Source organism: Mangifera indica, chromosome 8 (assembly GCF_011075055.1).
Source record: "Mangifera indica cultivar Alphonso chromosome 8, CATAS_Mindica_2.1, whole genome shotgun sequence".
NCBI classification, from domain to species: Eukaryota; Viridiplantae; Streptophyta; class Magnoliopsida; order Sapindales; family Anacardiaceae; genus Mangifera; species Mangifera indica.
Window position 1 is genome coordinate 2,367,965 of NC_058144.1, and position 17,135 is coordinate 2,385,099.

The 17,135-nt window shown below is 32.3% G+C and overlaps 3 protein-coding genes across 4 annotated transcripts; all 3 read left to right on the top strand.

Moving 5' to 3' along the window:
* The first annotated feature begins 913 nt into the window (after window positions 1–913).
* Window positions 914–3,986, top strand: LOC123224322 (probably inactive receptor-like protein kinase At2g46850). The gene is made up of 3 exons (XM_044647958.1): window positions 914–1,802; window positions 2,349–2,432; window positions 2,644–3,986. Exons 1-3 carry the CDS (start codon window positions 1,043–1,045, stop codon window positions 3,714–3,716), a joined length of 1,917 nt encoding a protein of 638 aa, XP_044503893.1. The 5' UTR covers window positions 914–1,042; the 3' UTR covers window positions 3,717–3,986.
* A 1,266-nt stretch (window positions 3,987–5,252) lies between these two features.
* Window positions 5,253–7,929, top strand: LOC123224570 (soluble inorganic pyrophosphatase 1-like). Its single transcript, XM_044648299.1, has 9 exons — window positions 5,253–5,399; window positions 5,790–5,915; window positions 6,012–6,040; window positions 6,369–6,434; window positions 6,524–6,631; window positions 7,129–7,194; window positions 7,288–7,408; window positions 7,521–7,602; window positions 7,708–7,929. The coding sequence occupies exons 2-9, from the start codon at window positions 5,792–5,794 to the stop codon at window positions 7,748–7,750; spliced, it is 639 nt and encodes a 212-aa protein (XP_044504234.1). The 5' UTR covers window positions 5,253–5,399; window positions 5,790–5,791; the 3' UTR covers window positions 7,751–7,929.
* Window positions 7,930–8,075: 146 nt separating this feature from the next.
* LOC123224569 (soluble inorganic pyrophosphatase 1-like) lies at window positions 8,076–10,266 on the top strand. 2 transcript variants are annotated; one of them, XM_044648297.1, is made up of 9 exons: window positions 8,076–8,611; window positions 8,740–8,863; window positions 8,951–8,979; window positions 9,102–9,167; window positions 9,257–9,364; window positions 9,454–9,519; window positions 9,599–9,719; window positions 9,809–9,890; window positions 9,980–10,266. In XM_044648297.1, the coding sequence occupies exons 1-9, from the start codon at window positions 8,489–8,491 to the stop codon at window positions 10,020–10,022; spliced, it is 762 nt and encodes a 253-aa protein (XP_044504232.1). In that variant the 5' UTR covers window positions 8,076–8,488; the 3' UTR covers window positions 10,023–10,266. The 2 variants fall into 2 exon arrangements, with proteins under 2 accessions (XP_044504232.1, XP_044504233.1); XM_044648298.1 differs by having other exon boundaries at window positions 8,076–8,486.
* The last annotated feature ends 6,869 nt before the right edge of the window (window positions 10,267–17,135 follow it).

The following is a 17,135-nucleotide window of genomic DNA, read 5'->3' on the forward strand; positions in this document are numbered from 1 at the left end:
CAAATTGTGAGTGGAATGAGCAATGTCTAGTAGTGGTAGTTTGGGGGGTGTTCGGAGAAGAATGGATGATTGATTGACTTTAATAGGATAATATATTAATTTAATAAAGTAAAATTAAAAAATATACTCTTTTAGTAAGGTATTTTAGTAAAAAAAAAAAATTTTTTTACATATATTTAGAGTTTAATTTCTATTAAAGTAGTCAAGATTTGAATGAGAAAATGTATTTTCTACGTTCAATTTGGAAGAAGCAAACCTTTCATGGGAAAAGTTAATTTACTCATGTTTTAAAGCTAGTGGCACGCATCAAGCAAATTTTGGCATCCCAAAATAAAGATTACAACAGAACCGAGAAAAGTACACCCAAATTTTAGCACTAAAAATTAGAATCGTACATCCAAATCGGTGTTCATCACTGTCAAAGCACAGATGTCGCGACCACGTAACCCCGAAAGCGGCTAACATACCCACCACGCGTGGAGTTCAAGGGCTTTGGGGCTTGCAATTCTGCATGCATTGTTCTTGTTTATTGTAAACTAGATATATTTTATGTTAACCTGTAGATCTGACATTCCGTAACTCTCAAACTACATACATGCATTATTACATTTATTTTTCTAATATCAATGCCTCAAATCTTTGATTGTTTATATTTTGTAACGAAGAGCCAAATAGTATCAGAAAGAAAAGATAAATTGAAATGCTAAACTCATAGCCCACGCTCCCACGAAGCACAAAATTCAATATGGTACTATAAAACGAGCTGTAACCCATTCCTGAGACCAATCGTCTCCTCTTCCCCAATCCAATGTAATACCATTTTCACCTTCTCATGTTGCCACGTGTCCATCTAGGTCTCCCTTAAAGTGGGTCTGATTCTGACATGGTACAACATTGTTCCACTATCAAAAAGGCTACGAAAATGGACGTGTTCTCATTGCTCATTTAGTCCCTTTAAACTCACTTCTTCTCTTCTTCTAAAACCTTTCCCTGAGATATATTCTCTAAACTCTCTGTATTCTGTTGAGCACTTTGTTAAGCAATGTTATCTCTGTATTTAACTTCCTTTATTCTCCTTTCCCTTCTTCACCAATTAACTATCTCTTATTCACTTCAAGAATCTCAACGACAATGTCAACAAATGCAATTCAATGAGACATGTGGTAACTTCAATATCTCTTATCCATTTTACTTAAATAACTCTTCTTCAGTTTCTACTGCTTTTAAATTATCTTGTTTGAATTCAACTACGCTTTACCTCAACATCGACACTCAAAGATATCGAGTTCTTGAATTCTTCAGTGATGGGTTGCTAGTTGACTTTCCAGACATCACTTCTTGTCGACAGTACAACGATTTAAATTCTTTTGGTTTTGGAAGAAATGAGAACTTTGCTGTCTCGGTCGACAATGTTATTGGTTTATATGATTGTGAAGATTCTTCTTTGTGTAAAGCGGACTGTGAAACAAATAACTTGCCTGGTTGTGATGGAAACAGTAAAGGGTCTCTTGGCTGCTGTTATCCACTATCTGATCACAGTGTGTGGCAAGTTGGAGATGGCTTCTCTGTTTTTTCCAAGTTTGGGTGCAGGGGATTTTCGTCTTGGGCTGTTTCAAGAGGAACTATTTCTGGGAAGCGTGGCGTTAAATTAGAGTGGGCTATTCCTGGAAACAAATCGGAAGGAGTTTGTGCTAGCAATGCAATTGTGGTTAATGCCACAGCAGTTGAAGCTGCTGTCAGGTGCTCCTGTCAGGATGGTTTTGAGGGAGATGGATTTGCTAATGGAATTGGCTGCATAAAATGTGAGTAGCGTTCCACTTTGTCTTGACTGTGTTAATGCTTTTTGCCATCAATTTCATTATAATCTTGAGGAAAATTGACACAGATTTCGTTCTTGAGGAGAATTGACACAGTTTTCGTTCGGGAAACTTTCATTCAAGTGTGCTTTGAATATTATTGGATTTTCGAATTTAAACATTTATTGTTTCATTGTAATTGCTTTCCCAAATAGGGCTCAATTTTTCACAGAAGATAAAGATGTAAGAGTCTTACTAGTTCTGTAACTAAGAGGACCCGATTCACTGAATTCATGATTATTGCATATCATTTACATCATTAAAGTGTCCCCATCTCATTATCTTTTTATGAGATGATCATCATGATAAAGGCAACCATGTAAAATGCTATTTCAAAAAACGAAAGTTGGTAATTTTTCTAATTTGTAATCTTCCTGTAAAAGTTCCCAATCTTTTGCTTTCTCTATTGTGCCATGTTCCTAAAAAGCAAGTTATTGGCACTAATTATGATTTTTTAATGTGTCCCATGTATTGGAATTCTCTTTTTGATAGCCTGCATCAAGGATGGACAGGAAGGATATGGCAAGGATTGTTTTGCCGAAAGAAAAAGTGAAAAAGAAGTTGTTATTGTAGCTGGTAAGTAATCACGAGATTGACTCTTCTGTGTTTTGAAATTCACATAGGAATGGTGGTGGTAAGATTTGTTTTGTTAACTGAAAATTAAATGCATCTGATTCTGCTCAACTGTTAAAGCATAATTGAAACTTCATATTCTGATCCAATTGCATATATGGCATTACAGAAATAAAATTGTTCTCTCATGTACCGTACCATCTTTAACATGCAGGTGTTCTTGCCCCAGCCTTCATTATTACTTCCTTATTTGCTCTCTTTTGTCTACTAAAACGATCTGGAAAAGCAGGTGCATTTGACCATGAACAGGGCCATTTTCACAGTACAATATCATTCCGCAAAGCCTGTAGGACTCGATTATTTACTTACCAAGAGCTAGACGTAGCTACCAAAGGTTTTAAAGATGGTCAAAAACTTGTAGAAGGCACAAATGGTTCAGTTTATGCTGGGGTTATAAGGGATGGTTCACATGTAGCGGTACATAAGGTACAATGTGAGAATGAAAGAGACCTCATACAAGTGCTATCCCAGGTTGAGGTTTTGTCAGCAATTTTGCACAGGAATTTAGCCCGCCTCCTTGGATGCTGCATTGACTCTGAATACAGCCCACTAGTTGTCTATGAGTATCCTGCAAATGGTACCTTGGAGGATCATTTGCGCCAAAACAGTGAGCACAAAACCGGCCTAGATTGGTATAAGAGGTTAATTATCGCTGCTGAAACAGCTAGTGTTCTTGCATTCTTACAGTATGAGATTTTTCCTCCCATTTTCCACCACGAGCTCAAATCCGGTTATATCTTTCTAGATGAAGATTATTCCATTAAAATAGCTGGTTTTGGATTACTAAGCACCGGCCTTGAAATTGGGTCTAATTCATGTAACAATCATGAAGGTTTGCAGAGTCAACAAAATGATGTATACGATTTTGGTGTGTTACTTCTAGAGATTATCACAGGGTCAAAACATGTGGATCAGCCAAGTGTGACATTGCAAAAAATAAGAAGTGGGAAGCTAGAAGAAATTCTGGATCCAACTCTTTACTATCATGAGCAGCCGATTTTTCGAAGAGAGCAGATTGAGATAGTTGCAGACCTTGCAACTAGGTGTTTGTTATTCGGTAGAGACGGCAAAATTGGTATGATTGACGTGGCCAAGGAGCTTATAAATGTAACAAAAGAGAGCATTGATGGTGGTAGTAAGAGGGGACCTGCACTGGAAGAAACATTTTCAAATTCAAGTCTGCTGCAGATGATATCAATGTCTCCAGACTCTATGCATGTGCCTTGAATTGGCCTTGTAGAAATTACCAATCAGTGACAGTGCAAAGTTGGTTAGTCCATTTCACTTTCCTCAAACTTATGTGAAAAATTTTGGCATTGAGTGGACTGGCAACTTTTATCGAGTTATGTGCTGCAGCTAGCTCTATGTGGAGAGAAATCATAGCGAGGTTATGCATACTAAAAGCAAGCTGTGGTCGTATGTATATTACTATTATATGATATGGATGCCTGGTATTTTATTTATCTTTGCAATGGGTTTTGTTTGTAAACAGAGTATGTCGGGATGTTAATTAAAATTGGTTATTTTTTCCTTTTAATCTTTTAGTCATATATAATAATTATTTTTTCATTATATAAATATAATCATTTTTTAATTTAATTTTATCTTTAAAAAGAGAAGATTCTGAGGTTTGAAATTGATTGGATAGATTGGTCAACTGGTCAACTGGTCAACTGGTCAACCATCCAACCAACCAATTTTTTTGGGTGCTTGGTCGATGAGTCAACCACTTAACTAATCTTCTTATTGTCAAAGTTATCAAAAAAAATTTATATTTTTATTTAATTTTATCTCATATTTTAGTTTTAGTTGGATGAGTAAATGAGTTTTATATTTTGAATGGATGAGTTTATACTTGATTAAAGGAGTTTCGATTGGATAAATACAAAATTTAAATGTATTTTAAATATTTTATATTTCACATTATATATAAAAAATAAAAAAAGTGGGTATATGTATAAAGATAAAAAAAGTTATTTTAATTAATATGCTTATTAACTGGAAGAAAATTAACGTGGCTTAGTTCGCTCCTTGAAAAGTTTTTGTTTCAATTTTACTCTTGGGAAAGTAATATTGTGTAATATATTAAGGGGGTGTTTTCCGAATAATACATTTTTTAATTGATATTATTTTATTTAATATATTAAATAATAAAATATTTTAATTATATTTTTATTATCAAAATAATGCAACAGTTAATAAAATGTGTAATATAGATTAAGATATTATTAATATAATATTATTTTATTTATTAAATATTTATGATAATAATATTCACTTTTTTAATTAAAATAATGGAAAATATAAAAAATATTTTTTAAAAAATTATTGACAATTAAATATTTTAGAATATTTTAAAATTTTTAGAAAATATATAAAACAAATATTTAATATAATATATATTAGTTTCAACCAACAAAAAATATTAATTTATATTTAATGATTTGAATTATATTATTATATTATTATCAACTAAATATAATAATTATTTATATATAATAATTTTACTAAATATACTAATAATTTAAATTATTAATCATATAATTTATCTATAATTATATCTTTATTTTTGGTATAAAAGATTATCCAATTCAATTGCATATTGTAATAATTTATTTTAGTTTGATTTAATTTTGGAAGGACAGTTGGGACTCAAATATGGTTTTTTTTTTTTTTTTGTTAAAAAAAATATTATTAATTCACTAAAATTGTTATAGAATAGAGGCCGTATCGGTTCACATCAAAATTGGGCCAAGATAGTGTTCCTGTAAAAATTTTCCGACTCTTCACTTTTTTCAACGCTATAAATCAGTACTCTCTGAAAGCAACCACAGCCTTCACATTGTTCTCCCAGTCTCCCTTGCTGCTACCCATTCTTACATATTCTTCTTCTCTTCTTCATCAATAAAGGTATGTTTTACTCTCTGGATCTAAAGCTTCAACTTTTATATCATAGCGGATATTTAATTACTGATTTTATCAACCCAACTGGTCTGACTTGTGCATTCATGTAAAAAACTTGAAGCATCCTCTTTGATGACTCTATGTCGTGTGAAAAAATTGGGAGAACTCTAAAGTTTTGTGTCAATAGTAATGAATCAACTTGTAAAGTTATGGCTATTCATTATTTGTTCAAGGGAAGTGTTTATTTATGCCTTTGAATTCCCCAGTGAAAGTGCTTTATAAATAGATAACAAGAGATGTTCATAAAGTAATTAGCTATTAAAACCGGTGACTGCGTAAAATTTGTTCTATTCATTCCAGTGACTATTGTATGTAATTTTAATTGTTTCTGGTCAGAGATGAGTGGGGAAGCAAATCAGATCGAAGCTTCAGTGCGCCAGGCTCCTTGTCTGAATAAGAGGATTCTCTCATCAATGTCAAGGAGATCAGTGGCAGCACATCCTTGGCATGATCTTGAGATTGGTAATTCCCATATATAGTCATCATATTTGATTGCTTAGAGTTTATTTGCATATTTGAGAGTGGGAAACTAATCATGTTGCAACATTTTGCATGCAGGACCTGGTGCCCCCAACGTTTTCAATTGTGTATGTCTTAATCTTAGGTTGTATAAAGTAAAGATGTATGATCTTAGAGCTAAAACTTGTTAATGAATAGAATTTGAAAAGGATTTCAACCATCTACTTTCTCGCATTTTGGTACATATTAGCATACATTCTTAATTTCCCACATTTAGAAAGGGGGAAAATATTAAAATCGGAAACTGGCTGAACATTCAGATGCAAAATGTATAAGCACATATATATATATATATATTTTTATTCTTTCACAATTTTTGGCATCGGACATAAAATCGGAAAGTGCTCCCGGATTGCATAGTGTCTTTCTTTTTGAATTTTTTGTTTGATTTGCCAGGTTGTGGAGATACCAAAGGGAAGTAAGGTTAAATATGAACTTGATAAGAATACAGGTCTGATTAAGGTATGAACTGTTTTTCTTCTATCTGTTTCCTTTCTGTTTCTTTCATCTCTACATCTTTAGTTATTCAGACTATTCCATTGTATGCTCAGGTTGATCGAATTCTATATTCATCAGTGGTCTATCCTCATAACTATGGTTTTATCCCTCGTACATTATGTGAAGATAATGATCCAATGGATGTTTTGGTTATCATGCAGGTAACCTATATATCAACCTCATACCTTTTAATACAGTTTAGCTGTTGTGATGGGGACCATAGTTCTTTCTCAAATGCTGTGGAGATTATTGACCTTTTTGGAAATTTTACTTATAGTTTGCTCAAATTATATTTGATTCATTGTAGTTGTAAGGTTTTTAAATTATTAGCAAATATCCCTGGTATCTATAACAAACTCCAGACTGTTTCTGTTATTGTAAGTGCTTATGACTGTTGAAGAAGTGCCAGTACTCCTATTCCTTTTCTGGCTGAGTCATTTCCCTTCTGCCAGTTGAAGTTTTAAATCTTTCTTGTTTCTCCATTTTAGTCTCAATGCTCCAATGGAGATATTTAGAAATTTTCAAATGAATTATTGTGTACTCTCTTTAGTCTTTTTTTTCTTTTTTCATTGTTTGAATCTTTTTAGTCTAATGATTGTTCCCTTGTGTGAACTCCATGCTTGGCTTTAGCAATATACTTGAATAATGATTTGTACAGGAGCCAGTCCTTCCTGGATGCTTTTTGCGGGCCAGGGCCATTGGACTGATGCCCATGATTGATCAGGTACTCTATACTGAACTTTGATAAAGCTGAACTGTAAAATTTTTTTCACAAGATTTAGGCAATAACTACTGTCTTTTTTTCCTTCTTATTCAGGGAGAGAAAGATCATAAGATCATTGCAGTTTGTGCTGATGATCCAGAGTATAAGCACTACACTGACATCAAAGAGCTTCCCCCTCATCGCCTCGCTGAGATCCGTCGTTTTTTTGAAGATTGTATCCTTTCCAATCTTACATCTAAAAGTCAATTGAGGACTTCAATTAGATTTAGATTCTCTTACCTTGTGTTACAATGTGAAGAATTTTGGTTTCTTAACACATTGCACAGACAAAAAAAATGAGAACAAAGAGGTTGCAGTTGATGACTTTTTACCTTCAATCACCGCTGTTGAAGCAATCCAGCACTCAATGTAAGTCCATCTCACTTTGCTTGTTACCCAGTATGATGAAATATTACTCTCTTCAGTGTTACAGTGTTCCTGCAGTACTGAGGATTTCTGTTATACTTGGTGCAGGGACCTTTACGCGGAGTACATTCTGCATACACTGAGGCAGTAGACCCTTTTTCTTTATTTTTCCCATTTCCATTTCTAATGAGGGAGAGAAAGCAATTAATTGAATAAGTTGGTTTAATTGACAATATCCAGGATGATAAGAATTTGTGTTTTGTGTGTTTGATGATAATTTTATGCTTGTTAATTTGTTATGAGAAGATATAACAGAGGAATTTCTATCCACCTGAAGTACTTGATTTGGATTTTCATTCGACCAGTGTACCGGATCATTTGGTTAACTTGTTAGTCTTATGAAATTCATTACTTCAGGGCCATCAAAAACTCAGGTTTTTTCATTCAGTAATCAACCTTCTGAAACTGGACTTTTTATTAGAGACAATATACAATAATGATCTGTACAAATGAAATAAACAATGCGGGGTACTTGAATTGATTCTACAGACACTCCTACAGCTTTTTAACCCTCTTAGAACAAAATCAAGACCAGGTAATCTGATGGCAAAATTTTTTCTGGACTCGATAGACACTTCACAATAATAGCGCTGGGAATTTATCACATTTTTTGGGGGCTCTAAGGCCGTGATATGATGGCAAATTTGGGAAAGGAAATTAAAGTTAATCCTGGGATCACAGCCACACCAAAATGAAGAGACAAAGAGAAATGGAACTATACATGTTTAGTTGGCTTTACAAGTGGAGCTGAATTGGGCATTTTGATAGCTATTTCCACTCAGAATTTCCTGGAAGAATTGACCAATCATTCTCTTTCCTATGGCCAAGTATGTCGTTACAATTCGCACATAACAGTAAGCGTAGATTTAGGATCTCTAAGTATATATATTATACTTTTGATTTCCTTTCTTACATTCATAGTCCCATCCCATTGTCTTCCACACCGATCAAGGTCTGTTTACTGTTCAACATCCCCCTTCCTTGATTCTGGTTTTCCCTCAATGTAAACTCAGTTATTTTTTATTTAGTGCATATTGTTATAGCTGGTCTTACTAATCATATATATTTTTGGGGTAAAAGATGAGTGAAGGAGCAGCTAATAATGAGACTCCGAAACTTCAGACTCCCCGTCTGAATCAGAGGATCCTTTCATCTTTGTCAAGGAGATCAGTTGCTGCACATCCTTGGCATGATCTTGAGCTTGGTATCACATATACACTTCACTCAATGTTCATAATTTAATTAGGAGACTACTGTGTAAACTAATCATGTGTTTAAAATCTGCATGCAGGATCTGGAGCTCCCCAGATTTTCAACTGTGTAAGTTTTTCATTTTTACTTTAAAAATAGCCTTAATTAGATTGAGAAGATAAATGAGAACACATGCAAATATTGTTATTAATCACCTTGGAATTGAAGTATCTTCTTGTTGAATCGTTCAGGTTATTGAAATTGCAAAGGGAAGTAAGGTGAAATATGAACTTGATAAGAAGACAGGATTGATCAAAGTATGAACAATTAATGTATCTGTTTCAACTTTCTTGTTTTAATCATATCTCCATGTTTAGTTACTGAAATCCTTCTAATGAATGATCAGGTAGATCGAGTTTTATATTCGTCTGTGGTCTATCCTCATAACTATGGTTTCATCCCTCGCTCATTATGCGATGATAATGATCCGCTGGACGTTTTGGTTCTCATGCAGGTCATTTATTATACCAATCTGGCCATCAAGAAGATTATGCAATAACTGTTAATTTAATTAGTGATTAATTAAACAAGTAATTTGTGTAGGAGCCAGTACTTCCTGGATGTTTCCTTCGAGCCAAGGCCATTGGATTGATGCCTATGATTGATCAGGTATATAACTCATGTTGTAGGAACTTCAAATCTTTAAAGATTCAACCAGTAAAATAGCTTCTTTTTTCTTCTTATCCAGGGAGAGAACGATGACAAGATAATTGCAGTTTGTGCCGATGATCCAGAGTATAAGCACTACAATGATATCAAAGAGCTTCCCCCTCATCGCCTTACTGAAATCCGTCGTTTCTTTGAAGATTGTATCCTTCTCAATATTTATATTTAAGATTGGTTGGTTTTCAATTACATTATGAGCAAATATTAAATGGTTTCTTAACTCATTGCACAGACAAGAAAAATGAGAACAAGAAGGTTGCAGTCGACGAATTTTTACCTTCATCAACTGCTATTGAAGCCATCCAGCACTCCATGTAAGTACAGCTTGAAGTTAAGCCAACTCCAAGACTTGTTGCAGTTGTTGGTATTCTTTAGCAATTATCATTACTGACTTTTCATGCAGGGACCTGTATGCTGAGTACATTATGCACACTCTCAGAAAATAGATAAACAGGCTGTATTTCAGTGGAGGAATCAAATCCATCAGTTTGAATAAGTGATATATAAACTCGGTTGCAACAATTTGTAATTTTTGATGAATCTTATTCATTTGAGGAACATTTAAAAACTTGAATTTACTTAACAGCAGCAATATATGTTTTTCCATTGCATAAATGTAACACGTTTCTGCTAGATTTCCTTAAGAAAACAATGAAAATACAGTAGCATTCCTTAGGCCAATTCAAGGCTTGCCTGGTGAATTTTTGGCTGCCATATTTATAAAAGACAAAAAAAAAAAAAAAACTCCTAAAGCATTCTGACAGGGAACATGGACCTGGATAAAGCAGCTTGGGCAGGACTGACGAATTATTATTTGAACATTTTTATTTTCTCTATGGCGTCCACCTTTTATTAGATTGAGGATATGTTAGTAATTTTATTTCCGTTGTTTATCAAATATTTTATATCTGTAATAACCAAATAGTCAAAACAAATTTAGAATTTATTAAATGTTAATAAATTCCTACATATTTTTGAGACAATTTTATTACTGTGTAAATAGAAGATGTGGATTAGAGTGTGACAAATGGACAGACGGATGTAGTCTCTTAGTCCGTCTCTAAAAAATGGGCCACACATCCTGCATCACTACACCTATCTTCTATTTACACTGAAGATATAAATAATAAAATTATGTGTATGATTTTATTATATAAATAATAATATATTATTGTATAATTGAATTATATTATATTTTAATTTTTAATTATTCAATCATATAATAATATATTATTATTTATGTATAATATTACTAAAAAATAAATTGTGTTAATAAGGAGGCCAAATAACTATTTCCCATCCAAGGTTTAGTGCAAGTCCAATTTTTCATCTGTTAATTATTGAAAATTCAAATATAAATTTTATGTTAAATTTTACTATTATTATTAGGGGTAAAATTATTTTTAACAAAAAATTTAAAAAAACTAAAAAATTATCATATTTTCAACTCCTAGATTTAAAAACTAATAATTCTCTCACTCAAAGTTTGAAAAACTTATATTCCCTCCTAAGGTTTTTCCAACACGTTGTCAACGACATTCTCCATCTTTCATGGCTTCTCTCTTAGCCGAGCTCCATTTTTTAATATTATCGACTGATGAAACTGATTAATAAAGACAAATTATTTATCTCTAGACAAGGATGAAATGTCTTTGTCTCAATCGAAGATGACGTATCGCCCTCGTCTTTCAGATGACAATAACACATCATCTTCATTTAAGTATCTAATGAAGGCTAATTGCGTCTTTATATAGAGATAAAAATAAGTTTTTGTTGGCCACTTTCTTCAATTAGTGATGACTGAGAATAAAATTAGAGAGAGAGAGAGAGATGTCGAGAGGGGGAGAGAATGTGACCGTTGCCCCCATTGGCCATCGACAACTGTGACTAGAAAAATCCTAAGAGATAATGTAAATTTTTTTAAACTTTAAATAGAGGTATTTACTAGTTTTTAAAATTAGAATAAGATGTGATAAATTTTTAATTTTTTAAATATTTTTATTAAATAATAATATTATTTTTGATAATAAAAAAAATTAATAAAAAAATTTAAATTTTTAATAATTAATAGACGCTATAAAGTTTTAAGGAAATAATACGACGGGAGAAGGGAATGATCCGTTATTCTCTAGGTGTTTATTTATAATTTAATTTTGTGCCCCTATGCTATATATCCCAGTAGCAACAGGGGGGACTAGGTAAGCCCCCACACCACACCTACCAAAGTGACCCCACGCCACGCCCACTTTTCAAAGTGCATGTCGAATTCTGGATCACACTTTGATTTTGATCACATAATAATCTGAATAAACATCAATTATCAAGTGGTCGGTCGTCCCCCTCCCCCGTACATTTATTTCTCTGTCACTCCCCCTCAAAAGGGCCAAAGGCTCATCCCCTAATCAATATACAACCAAATATATAAAGTTAACCTCACCATTACTTTCTACTCTCTCTCTCTCTCTCTATATATATATATATATATTAGATTCTTCAAGAAAGTTCAATCTCTACCTTTTTAACCCATTTTGTATTCTTTTTTGTTTCATTTCGAATCAACCTGTTTTTTCATAGAGGGAAGTTGTACAAGTATACACTTGCTCTTTTTGTGGTTGGAGATCTAGAACGTATAAAATGGACCACCACCACTTAGGCTACCCAGTCAGAAGGCATATTTTAATATTAACTTATTTATTACTTTTGCTTAATTATTCATATAATTGTGTTTCTCCTAGGGTTGAATATTTGATTACTAGAAAGAAGAAGGGAATGTTTGATGGTTCTTGTTCAGGAAGAGGCTGCTGGAAGGAATTTTTGGTTACAGACTGACTATTGACAGATATGGTGAGATCATATAACATTTTTTTGTGAGGAAGAAAATATTGGGATAATAAATAATTGGTACCACAAACATGAATAAATGAGAGAGGGTGGCTAAAGGCTTAAGATTGGCTATGGCTCAGCTAATGAAGAGTTAAAGCGACTTAACAACAAGAGAGGCTCAACGGTTTCTCAGAACCAGGGTTGGGCCAGGCGGCAGACTGCTGGCGTGAGACAGGCAGTATTAATATATCAACAGTAAATAAATACATGAAAATGGGATGATCATATGTTCATACAAAATATACTATCAGAATATATATGTACATTTATTTATAAAACTAAAAGGAATAATTTGGGTATCTTCACCTCCGTTGAAGATACTTTTAAGAGGATGTTTAATTTAAAAAATATTTTATTACTAAAATTAGAAGATTATCTTAAAGATAGATTATTTGAAGATTACTGAATATACATTATTACTATATTTGATAAACTTGATTGATATAAATAATTATTATGTTTGGTTAGAGGTAATAAAAGAATATTAGTATATTATTTTACTCAAATATCTTTAGATATAATTATTTTAAAATATTTTTTATGTTATTTGTTATATTAATTGAAAATGAGATTGTTTTTACCCTAAAAAAATTAATAAATAAGGATATAGTTATAATAAAATGAAAATTACCTTGATAATCTTTTAATATTTAAGGTAGAGTTAGTAATCAGATTACCTCTTATATTACTTACCACATTACCATTGGTAATAGAACATTACCGAAATTTTTTATTACTTATAAACCAAATAAAGTAATGTAAGTAATAAATAATAAATTACCAAAGTAATTTTTAATGCCTCTAACCAAATGCCACCTAAGGGCTAAAGTAAGTTTTAGTTGATTTCAAAAATATATTTATGACAGTTTAAAAATTTTAATATCTATTTATGAGCTAACTTTTGTTAGAGATAGAGATAAAATCATTATTTTACTATTAAATCCTAAAAATTTATATCATTTCTCTCCTTATTTGAAAAACTAATAATTTTTCTCTACGATTAACTATTAAAAAGTTACTGTTTCTCCCTAGGGTTTGAAAATTGTTTCTAACCAACTAATTTGACAAACGGATGGTCGTTGGACAATTAAAAGATAACATTTGAACAATGAAGTATTGCGCACCATCCAAACAAAGTGTTGTGCAGATTGACAAAGTTTTCTCCATATTGTCAACGCTTCTTCTCTATGGTGATTAGATTTCGTTGAACCACTTAAAAAAAAACTCTAAAAGAAAAATATAATTTTTTAAAATTTAATTGTAGGAAAAAATTATTAATTTTTTAAATTAAAAAAATAATATAAAATTTTAAAGTTATATGATTTAATAATAAAATAATAATTTTATTTTTATCTTAATAAAAATTAATTTATAAATAAATATTTAAAATTTTCACTTATTATAAATGTAGTTCTACAATTGGACTAAAACTGGATGGGAAATAGTCTTTTCGGTTACTTTTAAGCTAGTTACTTCTGACTTGTATGTGTCCTATCTCCCCTTACATGTGGGCCCAATGTTCCAAATCATAACGATATATAGAGTCTGCACGTATAACGTGATAAGAAACATGTAGGTTGCCTAATTAGTCCTAGGCTATGGGGTATGTAATGTATGGCAGCTGTGTTGTTGGAATTACAGTAAAATATGATATCACAATTACAAAATTAGTATCATTGAACAATCACAATCTCTGCAATGCCACCAAAATCTAGCATGCATGAATGACCAAAATCGTAATTACAACCAAAACCCAAATCCATATGAAATACATATGCATTTCAAAAGGAAAAAAATGAACATATGATATAGTTGTAGACCAAATTAAAACCCAACCGGACCAACTATTAATCTGAATTAAAACTTTACATATATTTTTTGTCTTCATCACTGTGAATGCACATGAAAACTACAAATTGTGTATAATTATGAAGAAGAATCTTCAGAAGAAAAATGTGGCATACTAAGACTCGACAGTTACCCAAGTTATTTGCCTCAATTGAGTGGAACCCATATCCATTGCCTATTTGATTATTGGGCAAGGTTTGAAACCTTAATTGAGTTTTTGGTGGAAATTTGACTTGTATGCAACAACTTAGTTAATGTATTTTTACTTGTTTCAGATCTTTGTTTTACAGCTAAGAAGTTAAAACTTGTGGTTTCACCAAACCTCAAAGATAAAAATATGTTTTACTCTTAGAATTATCATCATCATCATCATAATAATAATGAAACCGATACCACTTCTCCTTTGATGGGACCATCCATCATGCTTTACTTTTAAACATGTTTCATCATAAACATACATTCCATAGTAGCAATCATACCATGCCATGCAAGAGACACATAGGTTACATTTTAAAATTTTATACACAAGGAATAAAGCGCTAACCCTAGTTTGTTCTTGATCATCATGCCAGCCCTTCTTCTAATCACTTTAAAATACCCATTTATTGATGAAGATGGTAATTAATTAATTTTTGGCTGATTTTCTGTAGTTTATATAATTAAAAACCGTCACAACTTAGGAAATGAATTGAGAAAGTTAATTTCGCAGAGAGGCGAGGGTATAAATGTAAAATGAGAAAATGATCTTTATTAGGGTTTGAGATTGTGGATCAGAGAAAAAGAGAACACGGGACAGAAAACCAGAGGACTGGACTGGACTGGACTGGACTGGACAGGAATTATGAAACAAGATAACGGCAACCGCCAACTAGATTATAGATGGTGCATGTGTGTGCGGTGTGGCTGAGATTGAGTTGAGATCACTCTAATCTAAATCTAACTAGGGTTAGGGTTAGGGTTAGGGCTGTGGTCCTTAAAAACCCCATTCCCATGCTCTACCTCCACCTACAATTACTCTGCACACTTAAATTAATTTTCATTACATTTTTTATGTCAAATAGATATATTATATATATATATATATATTATGATATGATTAAATTAATAATTCATTTGAATCAATCTTTATTGGTGTAAAAAAATGAAGTGATGAGATGGTAGCTCGCCTTTCATCTGAATAAATGATGAAAGAAGAGGGAAAAAGAGGTCCCCATTACGCAGTAGGGTTTTTATAGGCTTTAGCTTTTAAAGAAAGAGCAGCGCGCTCCATCGCTCCATCCATCTGAACTTTGATGTTAACTTGTGACAGTTCCTCGGCGATTCTCGATATACGATACTCACCACCTGTATCTATGAAAACTTTATTACTTAATTAATTCATTTCTCTGGTTAATTTGGTATTTTCACCCGTCTGCTTTAATTGTTCTGCACTTTTGGCTACCCATTAATCACCCATACTATGCTTTTTTTTTTTTTCCTCTACAAATTTAATTATATTCTGGCTGTGTGCATTTTAGGTCCAGGTGTCCAAATAAGACAGAAATTATATTTTAATTAATTATAAAAAAAAATTGTAGTTGAGTTGTATGATTAATTTAAAAAATGTTTTATCACTGGGAATTGCAACTAGCAAGTCAAGTAGAAAAAAAAAAAAATTTAATTATTAATATATATATATATACGTGGTCAATCCTTAGTCAAGAATTTTGAATAGATTATTATATTACCGAGACTAAAGAGAAATAAACATTACAAGTTGTTTCGAGAAGTAACCGTGTTAGTTATTGGCAGCATGATTAGGTCTGTACTGGATATATATATATATATATGCTCATGAAGAACAATTAATCCGCCAGCAAGCTGGGTTTTTATTGACAATTTAGTGAAGACATTTCGCCACTAACATTGGTGGTGATACAAATGGAGAAAATGACAATATATACATACATACATACATACGTACGTACGTACGTACATATATATGTATGTATGTTCAAATAAATAAATTCGTCTATTAATTGAAGTAAAACAGTAATTTGCCTGGAGAGCTGTGACAGACTTCATGAAGTAAAAGATGGATCAATCTGGACCACATGATCATCAATGGCCAGATCCACTTTCCGGTGAGAAAGTAATTTCAGGGTCTATACATCAACCATAGCATTTAATTGTTACCTATAAATTATTATGTATGTATTTCATTTAAAGACATAATAAATAGATACTAACATGAATCTAATTTGTCAATTTTTGATGTAAATTTCATGTGCATTTCATCCCTTCTGCCGTATTTATGTTATATTTATATAGATAAGTCCTTTGTAACAAGTTGCTGTAAGAGTTAAAGAGATCGATTGCATAGAACAATCAAAATCAAGGCCAAATAATTGTAGCTGTTTAAAATATAGAAGAACTAAAATGACCTGACTAGTGAACTGTCATACAAATCACATGCAACCTCATTAGATTAGATTAGAGTATAATAGTTTAGTTAAAATAATTAATTAATTATGATAAAAATTGGGCAAGTTGAAGGAGGTCAAAGTTAATTAGGCTGCTGACTGCCCGGCTGGCTGGCTGGCTGGCTGAACTGCAGTAGCTATCCAATTCTGAACTCGTTTCAATTGGTCAATATGTAGAAAGTAGACAATCTTTTGAGGTTAATTTTAAACAAGTAACACATTTTCCTTAATTTCGAAGCGTCTTCTCCCTTGACCAAACCCCACAAATTGCTAAAAGAAATTAATTTTTTCACCGGACTCCCATAAACAGCTACTACAAGTCTCATTATTTTTCACATTAACAAAGATGGTTGACCAAAAAAAAGG